This window comes from Camarhynchus parvulus, chromosome 9 (assembly GCF_901933205.1).
Source record: "Camarhynchus parvulus chromosome 9, STF_HiC, whole genome shotgun sequence".
Classification (NCBI taxonomy): Eukaryota; Metazoa; Chordata; class Aves; order Passeriformes; family Thraupidae; genus Camarhynchus; species Camarhynchus parvulus.
Genome location: NC_044579.1, coordinates 20,919,264 through 20,942,756, shown reverse-complemented (window position 1 = coordinate 20,942,756; position 23,493 = coordinate 20,919,264). Strand labels below are relative to the sequence as shown.

Here is a 23,493-nt window from a genome sequence, read left to right as displayed (position 1 = left end):
CCCAGTGTTACTGTCAGGGCCTGATGCAGCATTGCAGGGGCTCACCTTCACCCCAGGCGTGTCTGGCTGCCAAGTGCTGGGCAGCTGTGGAGGGAAGCTGTTGCCATTGTAGCTGATGTTTGTATTAGCAATGTTGTTTGAAATATTTAGCTTCCTCTCCCTGCTCCTGAATCAATCTGCCTCTCTCTGAGAGGATATTTAGTCTGTGGAGATCAGAGCAATCCACCCTGCTGGAAGGTGAGTCAAACATCCAGCAGAGAGACCTGAACTCCCCTGGCCATGCCCATCTCTGAGTGTCCCTTGGAAATTAATAACATTGCAGTTTGTTCTGGTGATTTAGGTGATTCACAGCTGGTCTGCTTTCAAACTGCACTGAGGTGTGTGCAGGAGCCACAAGTGACTGTTCCTTTCATCTTGGCCAATCTAAAATAATTTATGTGCCATTGTCCTCCAGACTGGCCTTGCTATGAGCTCATCCATCTATTTCAGGTTCTTACCTGCTCACAGCTGGAGAGAAGGCTTGAATTCACCTCTCCCATTTTTTCCATAGCTCTAGCAAACAGTTTTCCTTGGGTTTAGTGCCTGAACTGCAGCACTTTCACCTCCCATATATCCCTCTAGAATATAAATGATCATACTGAAAAAATGCCCTGTGCCAAATGCTTAAAAGAGTAATTTATTAGCAAATCCTCTACAAACCGGTTTGAGCATGGGGGGGATGCATTTCTAGAGAGGATGAATGATCAGAAACATGGCACTTCCCTAAAAATGGGAACTCTCTGTGTCCAGGGATGGCCTGGGCTCCACACCCACATCTGCACTCCAGGACTGGAGCTGGAACAGGAGCTTGGGAGAGGGAGGTTTTGAAGGGAATTTGATACACACTCATGGCATGCTCATTTAAAAAATGCAGAAGGGACTCTGCAGGCTGGAAGGGAGGAGCAGAAAATAACAAGGACATCAGCAGCATGTTGGACCCAAAAGAATACACAGGATCTAAGCTGCTGGCATGTCAGTCATCCAAGTGCAGAAGATACAAAAAGTGACCTTTCCTTTATTCTTTTAGACCTGTATGAAGTTTCATTTCCAGAGTTCTCCCAAAGGTTTATTCTGAACCTCCTGCATAGTTTCCTTTGCAATGGACTTGATTTCTCTGTGCAAGTCTTCAATGCTCTTTGAAGCATCCACCGTCTGTTTCCAAGACAACAAAAATACAGGACAGAAAACAGAGAATACAGAAATGAGAAAAACCTGGCTGTTAACATCTGCTTACCCCCCATAACTCAATGTTATTCTTCCTGAGTAGTGAAATGAGCTAATTACACCTCCTCTCTGCAGTTTCTGGAGTGCATTTGGGAGAAATCAAATTATGTAGGAATAGACATTTAAGAAGTGAGAGTAGGTGAAGGTAAACAGAAGGAGCTGCTGCTGCATGTTTTTTGGTGGCAGTGTCTGGGGTGTGTGACAGAGGCAGGTAAGCTGGGGATTCATCCCAGGTGCACCAAGAGCTGACCAGGGTCTCCTGGAACAGGGAAGTTCTCCTGCCACATCTCTCAGTGCCCTTGGCTGGTTCCCAACGTGTCCCACTGAGCAAAGTGGGAAGGGGCAGCACAGAGATGTGACAGGCAAAATTTGGGAGCTTTCACTAGAGACCCCCAGTCCATGACAAACCAGTAAGAGTTAATTCCTCACCTTCCAGTTGAGGGTCTTGTCCTCCATGAGGCAATAGAAGCACTGAAGAACTTTCTCTTGGAAGGAGCTGGTCTCATAACGTTCCTGTCCAAAGTTGCCTCGTTCTGCTGCTGCTTCTGGGTTTAACTGGAGGAACAGGATCAGGTCTGGCTTTGGGAGCCCAACATCAGGCTGTTTGCACCAGTCCAGGCCAAAGTTCTGCCCCAAGCAAGGACAAGAGAGTGTGAGATGAGACACAGAGACAGCACAGCAGCAGGTTGGCTGGAGAGTGAGGTGGGGAAGGAACAGCCAAGGATGGCAGGAATTGCAACCCAGAACACTCAGCACAGGCCATGAACTGCACAGGTGATAGCCCAGCTGGCCATGTGGGAATTCAGCCCTGCTCATTTGGGGCTGAGCAGGTTTTGTCAGGTGTTCAGCACCTCCTGTGCTTATTTAAGTTGGAGAGAGTGAAAGCTTTTCATGCCTCTCCTGCAGATCCCATCTGAGCTCCACCAAGGCATGTTCTGAGCCTCCACACAGCCAGTACCACTCCAAAAAACTTGCTCAGTCCAGAAGAAAGCTGCTCCCAAACACCAAGACCACACAGCTGCAATGCAGATCTCTGAGCCCATGGAGGCTCCTTCCCAATACTCACCTCCCCAGGAATTTCAGCCCAGACACAACAGATGCAGTTTTCCAGCTTTGGGATTTTGCTGACAGGTCTGAAGAGTTTCACCAGGGCATCCATGAATGAATCTGTGATGTTGGTGAGACTACAGAGTCCACTTACTGCTCATCCACATCTTAAATCCCTCTAAGAGGAGCTGGCACATCTGCCCCTCCAGTTTCTCCCCAGATGTTCTGTATCCTGGTAATCTGGGTATTTTTGGGATGTATTTTTGCAGTGGGTTTTTCAATCCCATGAGGGGGTAAGAGAAGCTGAAAGTGCCACAACATCTCAGGTGTGAGATCTGGCAGCCAGCAGACTTTTGTGTTAGGTATGGGCATCAACATCTCCCCTTCTCCTGGGAATGCTTCTTGAGTGAAAAACATGCCAAACTCCATTCTTTTAAGGAGCAGAGGAGGCCCATTCCAGCAGCAAAGGATGCCATCCCTGCTTCCCAAGGGTGGCATCCACATGGCTGAGCCCTGCAGGTCACCAGCTACATTCAAAGAAATGCAGACACTTTAAGACAGCCTTTTTGCCCCACCAGAAAGCAGCAGAGCATTCCTTGCTGTGCCCATGTGGATATGGGATCATTATTTTGGGGTGATCAGCTCGTGTTACACATCCTGGCTCTTAATCTGGGGCTTTTGCAGACCCCTAATTAGCACCTAAATGCTTCAATGCATCTGTGTCAAGCTACACAATGTCCAGGAAAGCAGGAGGGTGGGAGAAGAGGCAGGTGAGGGTGCAGGGCTTGGGGGCCCAGGATCTCCTCAGTCCTTCTAGGAAGCAGGAGAGGCTTGGGCAGGAATGAATGCAGGTCACAGCTGGTGCTGCAGGCGTGGCTGGAGCTTCTGTGACCACTCTTAGAGGATTGGTGGCTGCTCAGCAGGAACAGGACACTTCTGAGGGAGTGGGACAAGAGTGTCTGTGCAGAATGGCTCCAAGGGAGGCTGACAGAGATGACTTGTTCGAAAGCCAAAAGGCACAAGTGGGAATTCCCAAGATATTGAGAAGAAATTCTTCCCTGTGAGGGTGCTGAACTGGTTCAATCTCAGCTGCCCAATGTTTTAATCCAGTACAGCACAGGAGTTGGAAATATGGCACCAATGATTCCAAAAAATCCCCAAACTGTGGGATCTGATCTAAGATTACAAGGGCAGGGTTAGATGGGATATTGAGAAGAAATTCTTCCCTGTGAGGGTGCTGAGGCCCTGGCACAGGGTGCCCAGAGAAGCTGTGGCTGCCCCTGGATCCCTGGAAGTGTCCATGGTCAGGTTGGATGGGGCTTGGAGCACCCTGGGGTAGTGGAGGTGTCCCTGCCCATGGCAAGGACAAGTGGGAAATTCAGGCTAAATGAAGAAAATCACTTTTACTCTGAAGGTGAGCAGAGAAGAACCCAGGAAGGAATGGATCTACATCCCTGAAGATACTCAGACCTTGGCTGGATGGAGGCCCAAGCAGCCTGCTTATGTCAGCCCTGCTGGAGGCTGAATTCCACAGGTCCCTTCTAATGTATGTGGTTTGTTCCATAAATTGATGGGCCAGCAGCTGAGCAAGTACAGAGAGTCTTTAATAAACTTCCAGAATCATTCTCCAGAGTCACACAAGTCAGCTTCCAGTCCAGCAGTCTGTCCAGACTTACAAAAACTCCCCAAATAAGTTTTTCTGCTTGTTCTGGGGAAGGGTGGGCCCATGTTAAAATCTGAGCTGAACCTTCCACCCCTCACCTCCCAGAAGAATGGCCCCTGGGCCATCCAGCCTGATTCCCCAAGCAGAGAGAGGGCCAGGGGCTGCTGCAGGTCTCACTCACCCCTTTGGCACTCGTGAAGGCCACTCCAGAGAAGGCATATCTGTCAACCACCACCGTGATCCCCTGCTGCAGCTTCTCCTTCATCATCGGTCTGGAACCACGGGGGAGATAAAATAACAGAGCTGCACTCCCTTATGGTGACAGGGATGGAAGGAGTTCATCTAAAACTCCAAGATTGCTGCATCATTAAGGGAGATCAGCTGTGATGCAGGTGGCAGGTAGAGAGCTGTTTGTATTCCCCACCAGGCACTGACCAAATAACCCCTCATGACACCCAAACTCAGGGTGCCAGCACTGGGCACTGCTCCAGGCACTCCAGGCAAGATCACAAATGAACTACATTGACATGGACAGCTCAGTCCTCTACCCTTTTGAGGGGGTACAGCAGATTTTGTGATCTGCTCTGCCACCTTTATTCATGACACTTCTTCTTAGAGCTCACTTCTGTGCCTTCTGCTTAACTGGCACTGCCACTACAGCAGAGCCAGCAAAGCTTTTCTGCAAAATGAGAACATTTTGGAATCTGTATTTCCAGGTAAAAACAACAGCCAACAGTGATTTCCCCACATCCACACACAGGCTCTGTGGCTAAAGCAAGGACAGCCAGGTATGGCTGAACACAGCCTTTGGCTACAGGGGAAATTTGGGCACAATTCCTTAAGCACTGTCACTCACAGGGGCTGCCTGGCAAAGCAGGATACCTTCAGGAAAGAGAAGAAATTCACAGTCTGAACTGGTTCAGTCTCAGCTGCCCAATGTTTTAATCCAGTACAGCACAGGAGCTGGAAATATGGCACCAATGATTCCAGAAAAAACCCCAAACCGTGGGATCTGATCTAAGATTACAAGGGCAGGGTTAGATGGGATTTTGGGAAGAAATTTTTCCCTGTGAGGGTGGTGAAGCCCTGGCACAGGGTGCCCAGAGCAGCTGTGGCTGCCCCTGGATCCCTGGCAGTGTCCAAGGGCAGGCTGGACAGGGCTTGGAGCCACCTGGGGTAGTGGAAGGTGTCCCTGTCCATGGCAGGGGTGGAACTGGCTGGGCTTTAAGGTCTCTCCCAACCCAAACCATTCTGTGATTAATCTGAGTCCTTAAGACCCCATTTCCAGGCTGTTCCCCTGTCTGAACAGGACCACATTCTTGTATTTCTGTGCCCACTGCAAGCTCAAACCCCATGGGATCCCACCCCAGCCATTTTCCTTGCCCAGCTGAGCAAACATCACGTTACACGTGCTCCCAGCGGTTGGCAGAGAAGAGCAGGTGGATGGTGTGGTCCTCCAGGTTCTTCTCCTGCCCAGGTAGGAGCTGATCAGCTGCCCAATCTCTGTCGTTCTGTCTGCAGGAAACACACAACATGCCAAGGCTGCCCCGAACCGCTCTTCTCAGAGGGGTGTCCGTCTGTCCGGGGGTCTGTCTGTCATGGGTGGGAGGCTGGTCTGAGCAGGGCAGTGTCTGTGTGCCTGTCATGGATGGGCTGAGGTCAGTCTGTCTGTCCATCAGGGGTAGCAGGAGGTCTGTCCAGGGTGAGGGCGATGTTTATTTGCCACAGTGGGAGAAGATCAGTCCATAAGGGGGCTGGATCTACCTGCCTCTGACAGGCTGGGGAGGAGGAGCTCGGTCCATCCAGAATGAGAGTCTGTCCGTCTGTCTGTCCGGGACGAGTGTATCCACCCGGGGGGGTCTGTCTGTCTGTCCGGGATGAGTCTATCCGCCCGGAGGGGGGATGTCTGTCTGTCCGGTGGGAGGCGGTCGGTCCGTCCATGGTGGGAGGACTCTATCGCTCAGGGCTGGGGCGGTCCCTCCATTCAAACGCGGGCCCGCCCAGAGCTCGGGCGCGCCGGGAGATCCTCCCGCCAGTTCCCCGCCCGTTCCCTCCCCAGCAGCGTACCCGGGAAGCGGAGCAGGTCGGCGCGGTGCCCGGCCTCCCGGAGGGCCTCCACGAGCCGCCGGCCCTGCGTGCTCTTCCCGGCGCGATCCACGCCCTCCAGCGCGATCAGCGCCCCGCGCCGCGCCGCCATCGCCACCGCCGGCCCCGCCCCTTCCGCCGCGCCCGCCAATCGCCGCCCGCCCCGCCCCTCATGAATATGCAGCGCCGGCGGCGGCGGCGGCCAATGGGAGGCGGGCGGGCCGTGAATACGGGATGAGGCCGCGGGCCTTGTCATGCGGGCCCGGCGGGCGGCGGGGAGCGGCGCGCGGGCCGCAAGATGGCGACTGCCATGTACCTGGAGCACTACCTGGACAGTGAGCGCGGGGCGGGGGCGGCGGAGGGGCCGGGACGGGGAACGGGGCGGGGGCGGCGGGATCGGGGCGGGGGCGGCGGCGGCGGCGGCAGCGCGGGAATTAGAACTGCGCCATGGGCAGCGCGGGGGAGTGGGGGGGGCGGCACGGGGCTTGCGTCATCAGCCTGCGCCGGTCTACGTCAGCAGTGCGCGCTGGGAGTGGGAGTGAAGCCATGGCGGCTGTGGGGATCAGCGGGGTGGGGGTCCCGCTCCTATCCCCTTTCTCCTCTCAGGGTCCCGCTCCTGTCCCTCCCTCCGCTCGGGGTCCTGCCCCTGCCCCCTCTCTCTGCTCACGGCCCCGCTGCCCCCTCTGCTGGGCCGTGGTTCTGACCCAACACCCAGGCAGGTGCTCAAGGCCTGCTGAGGTGAGCGGGCGGCTCACGGTGCGTGACTCGCGGCCTGGGTTTGGTTTGGTTTAGAACTCATCTCGTTGCAGCCCCTACCTTGGGCAGGGACACCTTTCATTGACAAGGTTGCTCAGAGCATTTAGCAGTGTTTTTATTGTAGGTATTGAGAATTTGCCGTGCGAGCTGCAGAGGAACTTCCAGCTGATGCGGGAGCTGGATCAGAGGACGGAAGGTGCGTGCAGGTGTTCCGGCAGGCAGAGCCGGGAGAGCCCGGCCTGGAGGACGGGGAGAGCCCCCTGGAGGCCGGGCTTTAGGGGCCGTGGCTGCTCCTTCTCTCAGGCTGAGTGCTCTGCAGGGTTTGCCTCTTTCCTGTGAGGATACATGAGCTCACGTGGCAGGACTTGATCTTGTTTGCAGTTCACATTCACAGCTCTGTGGTCACTCTACTCAGTGGCCTTCCTTCACCTGTTCCCATATCTAACAAGTTCAAGACTCCTGTGTGCCTTGCCAGGATAGTTTTTCTTCCTTTTTGAAGCTTTTGTCGGTATCTGGCTGCACATTAATTATTTTAATTTGGAACCATCAGAGCAGTAAGTGACTGCAACAATTAAAACATTCTATATGTGGGAAGAGAAGAGAGGCCGAAACTTGTGAACCAATGGGTTCAGTTTCTGATCTTAACTGTGAATTAACTAAATTCACTTCTGAATTAGCTGTAGAACACTCAAGAAAGCAGAATCACACCACAAATGTCCAAGAGTGAACATCTTTAGCTTAACTGGGTTTGTTTCTAAAAAGGAAGATGTATTAAGGAATTGAGGGGAGGATAACAGCTGTCAGGAAGGGTCTCCTAAATGGAAATAGAAAACCAGAAATACCTGATTATTTTCTTTTTTCCAGACAAGAAAGCAGAGATTGACAGCCTGGCAGCAGCTTACATTGAGTCTGTGAAGAACATGGTGCCTGAGGAGAGGGTGGAGCACCTGAGGAAGATCCAGAGTGCCTACAGCAAGTGTAAGGAGTACAGTGATGACAAAGTGCAGCTGGCCATGCAGACCTATGAGATGGTGAGCCATGGAAAAATGGGCATCTCTGGAATGCTGCACGTGGAGATGCTTCACAGTGTCAGCTTCCCCTCACTTTTTCTTTTTTTTTGACCTACATTTACTACCAAAACAAATTATTAGTCCTTACTATATTTCTCTCTGCTGCCATCCCCAAAAAGCTCTCTCCTTTGGCACCAGGTTTCTCTTTTGCTGAAGAATTAGTGAGTTTACCCCCCTTGGAGGTGGCTTTATCAGCAGTACTCCTCTGCTGTGTGATAATGCCAGCAAATTTACCCCACTCCCTCCTCCCCAGCAGCTCTCTGTCACTGATAATTTATTTGGGGCACACTTAGTTGAAAGCAAATTGTTGTTTTTTTTCTTTTAAGCCAGCTGCTGTGCTGTGTTGTGGAGGAACAGTAGGAATTCTGCTCTGTTTCTTGGTTTATTGGACATCAAAATTTCCTCTATGGACCTCAGGGGAAAATCCCATTTCTTAAGATTGATCTTTCCACCTTTTTTTTTTCCTTCTGTCCCTTGAATAATTCTTATCTCCGCTTGTTTTACCCCCTGGATAAAAGTTGAGTGAGGGCAATCCTTTTGACTGTACTAAGTGTTTGTTGTCCAGCTTGCAGAGATGCTTTGGGTTTTGCTACAGCTGCAGTAGGTGTTTGGCTGCCATCAAACACTGCAAGAAAGGGAATGATGTCCCAGGAATATCAATGCTCTGGATAATTAGTGCACTCATTTAATGACAAACTATTGCAGCAGCACAGTTTGGGGGAGGTGCCTTGAACTCCCTGTTCTGAAAGTCACTTTATTGCAGCCAGGGTAGTACCAGGTACTTAATTAGTGTGTGTTGACTTGATATTGAGGATAGCCAGCCTCTGACTGTATTTGTTATTAAACTTTGATTGACATGACACTGGTGAACCATGGGAAAAACCCAAATTGCTCTGCTCAACACATTTCAAGGACTACCTTTGAATTTTGAAAATCGCTGGGACAAAACCATTTTTTTAGTATCTCTTATCTTGTTTTGTCCTGAAACTCATTACCCTGAGTTGCTTTGAGTCTCTCTTGTCTCCCTTCTTCCTTTCTGCTTTCTTGTGGAGGGGTTGGATCCTTGTGCTTTCCCTCCTCATTCCCTCTGCGTGTGCCGTTTCCCTTTCCCCACCCCATACCCCTTTCCTGCCTCGCTCTGCACCACCACACTGCTCCTGCTGATAACAGCCGAGTTCGAGCCCTTCCTGTTTTTGTCTGGGGCTCTGGTTTTGGGTGTTTCTTTGCAGTTCAGTTTGTGGTTTCCTCTCGGGGCAGGTGGATAAGCACATCCGCCGGCTGGATGCGGACCTGGCGCGCTTTGAAGCTGATCTCAAAGATAAACTGGAAGGCAGCGACTTTGAAACCCCTGCATCCAGGAGCCTGAAAAGTGGGTGAATTTTACACAATTGGCAACCTTTTCCTGCACTTAGAGTATCAGAGAAGGAAGGCTGAGATGTAAAATAGGCTGTTATTTCTGGAGGAAGGAAAGAAATGTGTCGTTCTGTTTGTTTTCAAGGCTCTTACAGTGGGCAAGAGATGAAGAGAAATGTGGTGCTGGGGTCAAATTTTCTGTCACATTTTCATCCTGAGGTTGTTGCTGGTTCTAAAGAGGGTGCTGTGCCAAAACTGCACTACTGTAACAGTCTTAGTTTCAGCAGAAATTAGGAATGAAAAGAAGATTTAAAATGAAAGGCAGCAGCACAGCACAGCTTTATGCCTTTGAACAATGAAATAAGGGGTAGGAGCAAGGAAGTGGAGATAAAAGTTATGCTAGTTATTGAGTAATCTATTAAGTGTGTTTAAAAATACACTGAGATGAAGAAAAATACTGCATGTCTAATCAAGTGTGATGCTGCTTATGACATACTGCAGTGCTTTACTGCCAAAAGTGCAAACACAAGTTTGGTGCTCAGTTGTTATTAATTTGGTGTACTTGTGGCTTAAAAATGCATTTCAGTCAGCATATTCAATTGCATATATAATAAGGATTACTCAATTGCATATGAAATGGGGATTTCAAGCCAGTAACTGCATCAAAAGAGCAGCTGGGGATGTTTCTGCCACTCAGATAAAGTGATGGGGTTGGTTTTCCTTTCTAGAGGGACGAAGTCAGAAAGACAAAAGAAGCTCTCGTGGTCGAGGCAGGAGAACATCTGAAGAAGATACACCAAAGAAAAAGAAGCTCAAAGGAGGGTAAGGCAGAGCCAGGCACAACTCCAGGTCCTTGGGCTTGACACTTGATGAATTTTCCACAGGCTCATATTACCCTATTTATGACTCATGTCCAGATGGTGAGCAGTGTTAGGAGTGCTCTGGTCTTACTCCATTTCATTAATGTCCTGCTTAGGACAGGCCAGCATTGTTAATTAACTCCTTGGTTGGCATGTGGAAGCTCAGCATGCTTGGAACACTCTGACTGGAAGGACAAGATCAGTCTCCTGTTGCTGTTAGCAGGCTGGGAGAAAAAAGCTTTGATTTTTGTCACAGGGCTATTTTTAACAGTTGCTTGTGGTCTTGGTGGTAAAAGAAATTCACTTGGCCATCAGGACAGAAACTGATGTTGTGCTGCTGTTCTTGAAACCTTGGAGAATTTTGGGGGGTTGTTTTCACAGGATTGTGTCCTAGGTAGCCTTGAATAATCTGATTTGGTTTTGAGAGGCAAGGAGGAAAGCTTGTCCCCTCTCTGAGATGGGATTTATATTAAAGGGGCTCAGTTTATAATGATATTTTCAGTTGGCAGGAAACTAAAAGTAGTTTCTATGGACTGCTACTGGCATGTCAGCACATCCCTGTCAGGGTAGGACGGTTGACTCATGCCTGACAATGAGAAAAAATCTGTATTGAAACAGGTTGGGAAAAACCCCAAACAGGTTATTGTACCCACAGCCAGAAGTGATCTGTATGATAATTTGTTACTTTACCCATGACAGCTACAAATCCCTCTCTTAATTCTTTCCAGTCATATTGTGTTTGATCCAACCTACCTTATGATTTTAATTACTGGACTGTGGTAATGTAATACAAACTCTAAAACAGGCTCAGTGTGGTTTAGGGAAGATACTGTAAAAGACTGTAGGATTTGGATCTTGGAAACACCAAATCCCAGAATGGTTTGGGTTTGGAGGGGCCTTAAAGACAATCCCATTCCAGCCCCTGCAGTGGGCAGGGACACCTTCCACTAGCCTGGGTTGTTCCAAGTCTGGCCATGAGCATTTCAGGAATGGGGAGGCACAGCTTTTCCTGTGCCAGGGCTTCCCTACTTTCCCAGGGAAGAATTTCCTCCCAGTATCCCATCTAACCCTTCCCTCTGGCAGTGGGGAGCCATGCCCTTGTAACACAGTGCTGTCTGCAGTTGAGAAGTGTTTCGTCCTGACTCTGTCCTTGCCCACAGGTCTGAGTTTGCTGATACCATCCTGTCAGTGCATCCCTCAGATGTCCTGGACATGCCAGTGGATCCCAACGAGCCCACCTACTGCCTGTGTCACCAGGTGTCCTATGGAGAGATGATTGGCTGTGACAACCCAGATGTAAGCACTTGAGAAATTATTGATTTTCAGGTGTTTGTTGCCTCCCAACCCTGTACAGCCCAAGGAGGGGGTCCTTGCTCAGTTAGCTCAGTCCTTGCTCACTTAGCTCATACCAAATGATGGGAATGTTTGTGAGCCACTAACAGTCTCCTCTGTGGGTTTTTCCTTTCTCTTTTGCAGTGCCCAATTGAGTGGTTCCACTTTGCATGTGTGGACCTGACCACCAAACCAAAAGGGAAATGGTGAGTGTGACAGCATTCAGCTTTGGGGTTTTTATCAGGCTGCAGTTTGCCTCAGCAAGAATTCAAACCCTGCTGTGACCCTGACACTTTGCATCCTCTGTGATTGGGGATTATTTTGAGGGTAGAAGATACAAGATGAACCTTCTTGTTAAAATCCATTTCCACAAAAGTCTTAGGTACTGATGGGAGCAAAACTGCCTGATAAACAGAGCAGGTTTTTACCTGAGGCCTTTGTAAACAGGGACATGTTACATCTGAGGTTTGCTGTATTGTCACTAGTTATGGTTGTGCTTAAAACAGACCCAGGCACCACTTTGTTTCACTTCTGGAGGCAAATTTTGAAGACTTGTCAGGGTTTTACTATGTGCTTATCTTGGAAAGGATCATGGGATTGTTATTTTTATCTAATGAACAGTTTTAATCAAATTAACAAGTTGCCTGTCAGAAACGGGCTTAATTGTGCACAAATGTTAAAAACAGTTCTCAGGCTCTGCGCTGTTAATTTCAGGAGCTAATTACTGCCTCTTTTTTTTTCCCTACAGGTTTTGTCCTCGTTGTGTTCAGGAAAGAAAGAAAAAGAAGTAAGGAGTAGAGGGGGATACACCGCCGAGGCAAGAAGAATTTAATATATTCCTTCATTCATGTTGCAATATTACCGTTGATTATTTTTTGTTAGTCTATCATCCATCTTTTTCTGGTATGATATTTAATTATCCAGTGGCCAGTTGAAATTCCTGTTCTTTCCTAAGTCAATGACTTTGGGAGGGAGTCCCAAATCCCTTTGCCACGGAGATTTTATTTATGTTAGTCTTGAACAATAATACTGAGGGAGGGTGTTGCCTTTTCTGGCTGTTTCCATTTCCCTGAAGATTCTTTGAGTACATCACTGTGAAGATGAAACCTGCAGTATTCTTGGAGAGAGAGAGAAGGTCGGATTTATTCACCAAATAAGATGAAGGCCTGAATTGTTAGCTGTGATTGCCTGTGTGGCACATGGGTAAATCAGGTTTTAGGGAAAGGCTCCATGAGGATATTTGTTTGTTCCCATGATGGTGTGGCTCTGCTGTTGAAGAAGGCCATCAGGAATGTTGTAACAGAACTTCTTGTCTTTTTTTAATTGGCCACATTTGTTCTTGACTTCTCTAGCTGCCTTTCAGATGATGAATGTGAATCCTTGCATTAGCACAGTGTCAGTGGCTGCAGCAGAAGAGAGAGAGGAAATCAGGAGCTGGAAAGCAAAAATCTGTCTTTTCCTTCCTCTGAGATACAGAAGTTGAGGGAAGAGCAGAGATAAATCTTGCTTTTGTATCTGTCTCCTGCATCATGAGGCATCCCTGCCTTCAGTGAAAGATGTAGTGGGGAAGGTGTTCCAGGTTTCCTTCCTGCTGGTGAAAGGAGGAAAAAAAAGCCCCAAACTCATGAACTTTGCTGGCTCTGGTCCCCAATGGGTGTTGGTGGCAGCTCTGTGCAGGGCTGTGTGCTGCTTTCCATACCAGTGTGCAGGAGCTCTTGGTACAGACTGCTGGAAAGGCACCAAGAAACTCCCAGATGAACTTTTCTTCTGCTGAAAAAACAGCACAGAAGATTAAAAACACTTCTACTCAGATTCTGGCACCTGTTTTCAAAAGAAAGAAGGCTTTTCCTCTTACACTGAGCCTGTTACTCATGTTTTGCAATGAAGGAAAGTAGAACACAGCTCCTGCCACCTCTCCTTCCCCCTGTGGGGCTTTGTGCTTGCTGCTGACATAGAAGAAACCTCTCAATTGTGAGGCAGCTTTTCTGTGAACACTGATTTATGGCAGGAAAAAAGGATGGATTTTAGGATAAAATCCCTGTCTTTAGGGTGCTGTCATTTCCAGTGTGATGTTGCAGGTGTCTTTACGACACTGCATCACAGAGAGATGAAGTTCCCACAGTTGTGTGCATGAAAATGCACATTTGTCATTGCTGCCTCAGAACAGCACATGGAAAGCAGGCAGGGAAATTAAAGCCAGAGTGCTGGATGGAAGGAGGAGAAACAGCAGTCACACAAACCTGGAGTTCAGCGAGCTCTCTTCTTCCTGCCTCTTCATGAGAGCAAATTTGTGGTACCTCATGAGCCAGCCTGTAATCCAGTCCCTGATGCTGTCCCAGGGTTTGTTTTCCCCTTCCACCAATGGTATTGTAGGCAACTTCTCTTCCTGATTTTCCTAAGTTTTGTTATTACTGGCATTGCTGTGGATTAAGCATTTTATTGGAAACAATCTCAATCTCAAAACTCCACTCTGGAGATCTTGCTGGAAATGTGCCATGAGGGAAGAGAGCAGCTCTGGGTGAGCCAGTGTGGAGCTGACTTCCCTCAGCTCTAAAATTTTGGTCAGGTGGGATAAAAACCCACATTTTTAATAGTACTTTTGGGGCTTTGAAGAGCATTTTCTACTTGAACCAGCAAAGCAAAAAGGAAAACAAGCTCTGGAAGGTAAAGCCCTCAAAAGGAAGGATAATTTGCTAGGAATGATGAATAGTGTGAGGTACAACATTCTGTTCTTTACAACACCTGTGATGTGTAAAGCATCTGAGATCTGATACCAGCAATAAACTCTCCCACTGGGAACATGCCAGTGCAGGGCTTGGATGGGCTCAGGAGCATCTCCTGCCCTCTTACACCTGGTCGTAGACAATTTTTACGACTCCTTGTAGACAGAAATACCAGCAGCCTTCATTTTTGCTTACTAAAAGATTTAAATCTTCTGACTTTTGAATGTACAGTGTTAAAATATTTCCTGCAAAAGGAATACCCAACTAAACATTACCCCCCAAAAAAAAAAAACCCACAAAGAGGGGGGCCCAGCTTTACTGCAGCTCATCCAAACTGGAGGTCTGTGCCGACTTTCACCCAATTCCCGAAAAAAAATTAAGGAATGTAAAGTTTAAAAGAAAAAAAAATGTATATCTGTATTTTTGGATCTTGGAGATGTTGGATTATATTATAAATAAAGTATTTTTGGGAATAAATGTGTGAGGGGGTTGTTTTTGGCGGGAATGTGTGGGGGGTGCTGTTGCAACCTCCGGCCGCCAGGGGGCGCTGCTGCCCGCCCGCGCTGAGCGCGTTCGCGCTCATCGCGGCGGGCAGCAGCGCCCCCTGGCGGCTCGGAGTGAGGCGAGCGACGCATCCCCGCCTCTTCCAGGCCACGGAGCGTCCTTGGAATCTTCCGTTTTACCGGGATAATCCTGAATTTTCCCTCCCGGTCCGCGCTAAACTACACTGAGAAGGCTGCGTGTCGCGGTGGGAGTAGCGGAAGAGTCTCGCTGAGGCGGTGCGCTTGCCCTCAGTGCTGCGCTCCCCTCACGGAGCGAAGCCGCGGTTTTTGCCATGGCGTCCGCAGTCCTGTGGCGCCGCGGGGCCGCCTGGCTGAGGAGCTGCCGAGGGAACCCGGAGCTCCCCGGTGTGCCCCGGGCCAGGGGCTGTGCTGGCTCCCGGGAGGTGGTGCCGACCTGCGAGCGGTACGCGGTGCGGAGGCTGCCCTTCGCTCAGTTGGCGGATGGAGATGTGGCTTTCTTCAAGCGCCTCATGCCCGGCAGGGTCATCACCGGAGAGGAGGAGGTGAAGCCGTTTAATGTGGACTGGCTGAAGTCGGTGCGAGGTAAGCGAGCTGCGGGGTAAAACCTCCTCCCTGCCTCTGTAAATTACCGGAACAAGGAGTTTGCCAAAGGAAAGCTTATCTTTATTTATGGCGGATCGTATCTGTACAGGCCGTAGAGTTGGAAGGGACCAATGAGGATTATCGAGTCTAACTCCTGGCCCTGCACAGGCACCCCGACAGTCCCACCCTGTGCATCCCTAAGAGTGTTATCCAAATGCTGCTGGAGCTCTGGCAGCCCTGGGGCCGTGCCCATTCCCTGGGGAGCCTTCTCTGGAGGAAGGACCTTTCCCTGATAGCCACCCTAACCCTTTCCTGACATAGCTCCAGCTGTTCCCTTGGGTCCTGTCGCTGGTCACCAGAGAGCAGATGAGTGCCTGCCAATCCAAAATGAGTTTTTCTCATAAAATTATTCCTTTAAGAATTACCTGGTAGCTGGAAAACTTATAGGCTTTCTCAAAAAAAAAATCTAAACGCTCTAACTTAATAATTAATTTTTTTCCTGAGACAAGTTGATTCAGCTAACAGTTTTGACTGAACCTCACAAAAGAATATGAAAGCTTTTGGGACACTTGATTGCAGCCTTCCAGTACCTTAATGAGGCTTATAAAAAGGAGGGAGAGAGACTTTCTGCGTGGGCCTGGAGTGGCAGGACAAGGGGGAATGGCTTCCCACTGCCAGAGGGCAGGGATAGATGGGATATTGGGAAGGAATTCTTCCCTGTGAGGGTGCTGAGGCCCTGGCACAGGGTGCCCAGAGAAGCTGTGGCTGCCCCTGGATCCCTGGAAGTGTCCAAGGCCAGGCTGGATGGGGCTTGGAGCAAACTGGGATAGTGGAAGGTGTCCCTGCCATGGCAGGAGTTAAACTTTTAGGTCCCTCCCTGCCCTAATCATCCTGTGATTCTAAATCAGGCATTGTGAATTCTCTGTTGCTTCTCTCAAAGATTTCATGAGAATTTAAACCGTTTCCCATTGCCTCCAGTGGCACCCAAGTCTACCTATACATGCAAAGTTTTTTGCAGTGCTTAAAGGGAAAGGCTGCTGTTGAAATTGTTTGTTGTAGGCATCTCAACCTAACAGTTGAGATGCCTAACAGTGGAGGGAGCATTGTTATTTCCCACCTCATCTTTTCCCCCCTGTTTCTTTCTGACCTCTGCAGAGCCACAGCTTGCCTTGAGAGTCCCTTGCTTTCATTGCAGGCTGCAGCCAGCTGGTGTTGAAGCCCCAGACAACAGCAGAGGTGTCTCAGATTCTCAGGTAACACACACCTTTTCTGCTGGGCTTGGTGCTGAGGAGACTTGGGTTGAGTCAGGGATGATCCAGCACCTGAAGGGAGCTTGTATGTGTTCAGACACCAATTCCTTAAGTGCTGGAGTTGCTGAGTTAGTTTTCTTCATGACTTTTCTGTTCTGATAAATGGCTAAAATTAGGTATCGTACAGGTGCTCAGAAAAGAGCAGTTTTGTGCAAGATTCAGGAGGGTCTGTTTGAAAAGGTAAAGAAGGTTAGGGCAGAACCAGGCAGTTTGAGGGTCTGTTTTATCCACACTGGTGAGAGCACAGCTCTGGTTGGGCAGTGCTGTGCCAGATCAGTGTTTGGCTAAGGAGCTGACAGCTGTGGGAACGTGCTCCTGGCTCTGTTAGAACAGGGATGCAGAGCACAGGAAAGGCAGGCAGGGCTTCTGAAGGAGCTCTGGTGCTGTGGGCTCTGTGCCATCCCTTGTGCAGGAGCTGCTGTGGGCTCAGAGGGGATGTGGTGGGTGCTGCTTGGCAGGGATGTGGCAGGTGCAGCAGCTGAGGCACAGGTGCACATTTTGTCACCTACAGGGCGTTAATTTCTTGGGTTGAGGGGGGCAGTCATGTCTGAAAGCACTGCCAGAGGATGGCTGACAGAGCCCACTGGGGAGCCCAAGCTGTTAAAACAGACTGCTGCAGAAGCATAAGCAGTGCTTTCCAGGCAGATGTTGTGTGCCACATGTGTAGATACACAGGGCCCTAACCTCAGGTGTTGGTTCTTTGCCCAGCCCTGGGCTGAGTTCAAACAGAAGTTGCTCTTTCTCACTTTGCCATTGAAACTCTCTCCTTCCATCAATTTAATCTTTCTGTGTAATGCTGCTTAATTTTAAGGAGCACTGTCACAACAGTCGACATTCATGTAGAGGTGAAACTTCTCTGACAGACTGATTGTGGCTTTTAAATGCATAAAAAGTCAGAAACCTTTTTCCTTCCAGGTACTGCTATGAGAGGAACCTGGCAGTGAACCCTCAGGGAGGAAACACAGGCCTTGTTGGGGGCAGTGTTCCTGTCTTTGACGAGATCATTCTCTCCACTGCTCTCATGAACCAGATCATCAGCTTTGACAAGGTGTCTGGTAAATATTCCAGGGATGTGAAGCACAGAAATGAGCCCTAGGCCACAAAACAGGCATTTTCCTGGGAACAGATAGCAGCAGGATCAGCAGGGTTCAGCCCAGCAGCATCATAGAGAGGTTTGTTTGGATTTGGGGGGTCAGGCTGGTGTGAGTATGTCTGTTCAGAGAGGGAGAACAACAGGCAGAGACACACTTAATGTGACTGTGTTTTACCAGTCCAGAGTTGTGGGTGACGAGATATTGAGGCAATAGCGAAGCTCCCTGAGGCTTGGGGAGGGGACAGTTCCTTGGAACATGCACAGATTCGTGCATTTAAACTGAGTCCCAGGAAGTTTTGAAGAAAATGGTGGCTGTATCTGCTCAAACTGCTCCTGCTTCTTGAGGAGGCACCTTCTGGGCCATCAGCTTGTAGCATGATGTTTGTGTTGCAGGAATCCTTGTGTGCCAGGCAGGCTGTGTGTTGGAGAGGCTCAGTGAGTACTTGGAGGAGCAGGGGTTCATCATGCCACTCGACCTGGGAGCCAAGGGCAGCTGCCACATCGGGGGGAACGTGGCCACCAACGCCGGGGGCTTGCGGCTCCTGAGGTACGGCTCTCTGCGAGGGACCGTGCTGGGCCTGGAAGTGGTAAGGCGAGTACCTGGCAGTTCCCTTCTTGTATAATCCTCTGCTGTACTGCTTCCTGCTCTTCTTACTATCCAGCACACTGCCACATTCCTCTGCAGGCTTCCACTCTTATCTTCTCCTTGTTGGGCTCTTTTGAGAAGGGTCTTCATGCGTGTAGCATGTTATTGCTGCTGCAGTTTCCAGCTTCCTGACTTCCAGTGCTTGCTGACAGAGGTGGTGTTAGGTGGTTTTCTAATCCAGACAAGTGAAAAGAAGGTAGGGAGAGGTTGGGCCATCCCAGGTTATATGGAGTTGGTGCCTCTGAGCAGAGGGTCTCTGGAACACTCTGCTAAATCCATCCTGCATCACTCTCTTCTAGTGGCTGCTCACTCGGATTTTAATAGAATCATAGGATCACAAACTGTCTTGTGTTGGACAGGGCTTTGAGGATTATCTTAGGGTTTAAAGCCCACCCCATAACAGAGCTGTCTGCTTTGGGTTCACTTGGCTGCTGGCTGTGCCCTAGAGTCTCTGCTGTTCCCCAGCTGCTCCTGTCCTATAGGCAAGTGCCCTGGGTTGTAAAGGCTGGATTAGGAGCTCTAAAAGTTTTCATGGCTGGGGACAAAATTTGGGCAGGGAACAAAAGCATGGCTTAGTTTTACTGTGTAGACTTAGAAAGGAGAGCATTTGTCTGAGATCAGTTTGGCTCTAATGTCAAAATAGCCTTTAATAACCTGTCTTGGAGCTACTCAGCCTTAATTTAAGGCTCAAGTGGCAGAGGGTTCACTTCATTCTGCTCAACTGTTCACTGTTTCAAGTAGCTTTCCTTGTTTCTGCTGAATAGTGGGAGCTAGGGCTGCAGAGAATGTCTGGTCTTCTCCACCATTAGTAAGAAAAGCAGAGCAAAGTGGATCTTCTGCTATTACTTGTGATGAGGGAAGGAGAGAAGTAGGAGGGGAATACCCACTCTGTCCTACTCAGGTAGGATGTAGAGAGGGGGAAGAGCTGGGAATGGAGCAGCAGTGTGGGAATGGGCTGCAGCTGTGTCACGTGCTCAAGGGAAGTGACACTGTGACACTCCCATCAGCTTGGTGATAGGCAAGTTCATGCCAGCAGATTCCTAGGCAGGTGCTCTGACTGGGCCCCTGTTCCCACAGGTGCTGGCTGATGGCTCAGCTCTGGACTGTCTGACCTCTCTGCGCAAAGATAACACGGGCTATGACCTCAAGCAGCTCTTCATCGGATCCGAGGGGACCTTGGGAGTTATCACTGCTGTCTCCATCCTCTGTCCTCAGAAGCCTAAGGCTGTGAATGTGGCATTCCTAGGTAGAAGCTGATATGAATGATTTCACACCTGAATTCAAAGGCTGGGAATAGGGATAGAGAGGAGAAAGCATTGCTCAGCCTGCTGAGCTGGACTGCCAGCATCAGCTGGTTCTGGGAAATAGTGTAGGGCTCTGTGCTAAAATACCTGTGCAGATATTTAATATCTGTCGAAATGTCTGCAAGGGCAGGTTGTTCTGTAAGGAAAGTGAAGCCAGGAGCTTAGCAGGGTGAGGAGGCAGGACAGTCCCCTCACTGGTGAGGGAGGGCCTGGTCTGACAGGCTCAGGAGATGAGCAGGGCAGCACTGTGACAGCAGGCAGAGGCAGCCACCATCCAGGAGTCAGGTGGGTGACCAGGTGATGAGGCAAGGCTGAGAAATCACATCTGCAGGTCAGGATCTGGATCAGTATGTGGCCAGGCTGCTTAAAAGCTGCTTCTGGGTGTCCCTCAGCAGGTCCAGAGTTGTTCGTGGGGAGCCTTCACTGAGATTGTTTTACTTCTCAGAAACCTCCAGAGGGTTTGGGATGGTGTCTGTTTTTTGGTCCTGATTCCTGTCTGTTCTGTCTGAAGGGTGTCAGAGTTTTGCCAAGGTTCTGGAAACGTTCACAACCTGCAGAGCCATGCTGGGTGAGATCCTGTCTGCCTATGAGTTCATGGATGAGAAGTGCATGGAACTGGTTGAGACACATCTCAAGCTGTCCAGCCCAGTGGCAGGTACCAGTGATATTCACACTGTAGAAAGGGGCAGGGAATACCTTTGTTGGGAATTTTTAGACTACTTTTAAACACTTCTAAAAAGTGACTCATTTTAAAAAGTTGACTCACTGACTTTTAAAAGGTTGGTGATTGTGTGGGCATCCCACATAATTTTTGTATCTAGTATATCCATTCCAAACACCTTTTATCTTTTAAGATGAGACTTTTTACTTGTATTTGTCCTCACAAAACTGGTAGCTTTTTGGGAAGTGGTTGCTTAATAAAAGATCTAGCATGTCAGTGAAGTACTCTCTCTGGCACCAGGGAGTCTGGGCACATAACATGTGGGGAAAGCTCCAAAACCTGCCCTGAATTCCTCTGTTTTGCCCCAGGGCATCTACTTACTTTGTTCTCCCTTATTCTCAGACAGCCCTTTTTATGTTTTAATTGAAACTTCGGGCTCCAACTCAACTCATGATGAAGAAAAATTGAACAACTTCCTAGAACGGGCCATGGCTTCTGGTTTGGTCACTGATGGAACTGTGGCAACGGACACAAAGAAAATAAAGGCAAGTCAGTGTTTCTTCTCCCACAAATCTCTTTGATGTGGATTTGTGTTTTTTATGGGGAAGTGTTCAGACTCAGGTTTGGTGTATGCATGGAATCCAAGAGCTGCTTGGGTGACGTGGATTTCTGTGGTCCTTCATTACTCAGGTGCTGTGGAGCCTGCGGGAGAGGATCACTGAGGCCCTCACTCACGATGGTTATGTGTACAAGTACGACATCTCCCTGCCCGTGGGAAAGCTCTATGACCTTGTCACTGACATGAGGGCTCGCCTGGGCCAGAGTGCCAAAAATGTGGTGGGCTATGGCCACCTGGGTAAGTGGGGGTCTATTGGATTTGCAGGGAATGCCCTGACAAAGGCAGGAATATGAATCTGACTCCATGCTCTCAGAAGGCTCATTTATTACTTTATGATACTATACTATATTAAAGAATACTATACTATACCAAAGAATACAGAAAGGATGCTTACAGAATGCTAAAAAGATAATAATGAAAACTTGTGACTCTCTCCAGAGTCCTGACACAGCTTGACACTGATTGGCCAATGAGTGAAAACAACTCACAGCAGAATCCAATGAAACAATTGCATGTGGTAAACAATCTCCAAACACATTCCAAAGGGGCAAAACACAGGAGAAGCAAATGAGATAAGAATTGTTTTCCTTTTCTCTGAGGCTTCTCAGCTTCCCAGAAGAAAAATCCCGTGTGAAAGGATTTTTTCAGAGAATGTGAATGCCACAGGGGTGCTGGGAAAGGAGGTGATGGCCCTTCTGTGCTGTGGGTGAGAGGCTTAAATTGAGGGCTGTGGAAGAGGAGAGTGCGTCAGGATCTTTGTGTTTGAATTTCACTGCTTTCAGATTGTTTTCCATATACTGATGGCAGGTTGCTGGCCAGTGAGCCATGGGATTGGTCATCTGTATCTTCTTGCTGTGTACTTTGTATTTAAATATGTAATTTGTTCAATTGGACCATCAGTTTGGTTGATGAACTTAGACACATTTGGCAGATAACCACTTTCTTGTCCAAAGTGATTAATCCTACTGGAAATCAGTTTTTTGTGAGCCATTAACCCTCCAACAGAGAATGATAATGATAAATGCACAGAAAGGCTGATAGATTTGTCAGCTTGCTGGGAAACGAATCTGATTTTACAAGCAGGTAAACTGGTCGTTTAAGAGAGCTGTTCTCTTACAAAAAAACATGGAACACTGTTGAGCACACTTGATTAGGAACCATTTGAAAGACACATTGCATAACAAAGGCTTCCTGTTGGTAGCTCTTTGAGGACTAAGCTGTGTGCAGTGAGGGTTTGCTAGGGTACAGGAGGAGAATGAGCAAGTTGTATTTTTCTTTGTTTGTTTTGTCTTTCGGAGTACCCAGCAACTCTGTGCTTAATCAAATACTGTCACACACAGTGGCAAAAGGAGAAATTATTCTGCTTTCTTTGTTTCTATTGACACAGTGCCAAAGCACATTTAGAGCATTGCACAAGCATAATAGGGAGAGAAAAATTAATGAAGGACCATGTTAAAATCTAATAATTATTGTGAAATGCCATTGGGCAAGTCTTTGTCATTGCATCACGGTGGTGGCACAAACATTAATGCAGCACAGTGGGAATTTGAAAATCACAAAAGTCAGAGTTTGAAAGTAGCTTAACTCAGAACCTTTCCTCAAATATTGCACTTGGAGCATGGAAAAGCAAAGATCTCATTTGAATTATTTTTGCATGGAGAGGCTGACACTTGTAGGACAGTGAGCTTGTCCTTTTTGCCCAGTTTGCAGACTAACAAAGGCCCTGTTGTTTGTGAATGTGGAGGAGCCAGGAATGAGTATCCATTGCAGGGGCACCAGGTTTTTCTCCCAGACCCAGCTGTGCAATGTTTTCTTTCAGGAGATGGGAACTTGCACTTGAACATCACGGCGGAGTCGTACAGCCATTCCCTGCTGGATGCCATCGAGCCCTTCGTGTACGAGTGGACTGCGAGGTGCAGTGGGAGCATCAGCGCAGAGCACGGGCTGGGCTTCAAGAAGAGGCACTTCATTCAGTACAGCAAACCACACGAGGCAGTGCTGCTCATGCAGCAGTTCAAAGCCATGCTGGACCCCAAAGGGATCCTCAACCCCTACAAGACTCTGCCCTCATCTCCTGAGAGGAGGATGTGCTGAGGAGGCAGCAGAGCAGGGCAGCTCCAGCTCTGTACCTGCACTTGGGCCATAAGCACCCTGGATCAGCAAGAACATGGAGTGCTCCATGTCTGATTTTGTTAGTGGGATGGAACAAGTAAAGGAATGTGGTTGCTCTTTTTGGGGGTGCCTGCTCTTGCTGAAGAACACACTGCTGGGTTTCCTACTTAGTCTGAACATTGAAACCAAGCACAGAGGTACGTTGTGTTTATGAGTATTCCAACTCTCTGTCCCCTTGGGTTTGCTCTGATTTATCAGTGACAGCAGCCAAAGGAGGCATTTTCTCACTTGGGCTGTGCAAGTGAAGCATCAGAGACACAGGAGAACCTGTGGATGTAAGTCTTCCAAGTGAAGCTGTTGCTCTTCCTGTCTTGGTTTGAAAAGACAGGTGTCTGCTAAGGAAGGCAGGAGCCTCCTCTGAAATGGAAAATGTAAACCCTCTCCCTCTGAATTATTATGATTTTGAAACTAAGAGGCTCTCAGGCAAAGT

The 23,493-nt window shown here is 48.8% G+C and overlaps 3 protein-coding genes across 7 annotated transcripts; 2 read left to right on the top strand and 1 right to left on the bottom strand.

Moving 5' to 3' along the window:
• Positions 1 to 660: 660 nt before the first annotated feature.
• Positions 661 to 6,215, bottom strand: DTYMK (deoxythymidylate kinase). The gene is given in 6 exon segments (XM_030954619.1): positions 661 to 1,191; positions 1,693 to 1,890; positions 4,155 to 4,245; positions 5,381 to 5,444; positions 5,447 to 5,488; positions 6,041 to 6,215. Coding segments are annotated over 6 exon segments (636 nt in total). The 5' UTR covers positions 6,171 to 6,215; the 3' UTR covers positions 661 to 1,080.
• A 54-nt stretch (positions 6,216 to 6,269) lies between these two features.
• Positions 6,270 to 14,592, top strand: ING5 (inhibitor of growth family member 5). 3 transcript variants are annotated; one of them, XM_030954615.1, is made up of 8 exons: positions 6,270 to 6,393; positions 6,939 to 7,010; positions 7,679 to 7,845; positions 9,142 to 9,253; positions 9,966 to 10,059; positions 11,258 to 11,393; positions 11,574 to 11,635; positions 12,178 to 14,592. In XM_030954615.1, the coding sequence occupies exons 1-8, from the start codon at positions 6,357 to 6,359 to the stop codon at positions 12,218 to 12,220; spliced, it is 723 nt and encodes a 240-aa protein (XP_030810475.1). In that variant the 5' UTR covers positions 6,270 to 6,356; the 3' UTR covers positions 12,221 to 14,592. The 3 variants fall into 3 exon arrangements, with proteins under 3 accessions (XP_030810475.1, XP_030810477.1, XP_030810478.1); XM_030954617.1 differs by lacking the exon at positions 6,270 to 6,393 and adding an exon at positions 6,599 to 6,796; XM_030954618.1 differs by lacking the exon at positions 6,270 to 6,393 and adding an exon at positions 6,599 to 6,814.
• Positions 14,593 to 14,771: 179 nt separating this feature from the next.
• D2HGDH (D-2-hydroxyglutarate dehydrogenase) lies at positions 14,772 to 23,210 on the top strand. Of its 3 annotated transcripts, none has more exons than XM_030954346.1 (9): positions 14,772 to 15,258; positions 16,454 to 16,511; positions 17,484 to 17,623; positions 18,055 to 18,248; positions 19,385 to 19,553; positions 20,123 to 20,266; positions 20,675 to 20,817; positions 20,963 to 21,128; positions 22,711 to 23,210. In XM_030954346.1, exons 1-9 carry the CDS (start codon positions 14,988 to 14,990, stop codon positions 22,983 to 22,985), a joined length of 1,560 nt encoding a protein of 519 aa, XP_030810206.1. In that variant the 5' UTR covers positions 14,772 to 14,987; the 3' UTR covers positions 22,986 to 23,210. The 3 variants fall into 3 exon arrangements, with proteins under 3 accessions (XP_030810206.1, XP_030810207.1, XP_030810208.1); XM_030954347.1 differs by having other exon boundaries at positions 15,122 to 15,258; positions 16,414 to 16,511; XM_030954348.1 differs by lacking the exon at positions 17,484 to 17,623 and having other exon boundaries at positions 15,122 to 15,258; positions 16,414 to 16,511.
• The last annotated feature ends 283 nt before the right edge of the window (positions 23,211 to 23,493 follow it).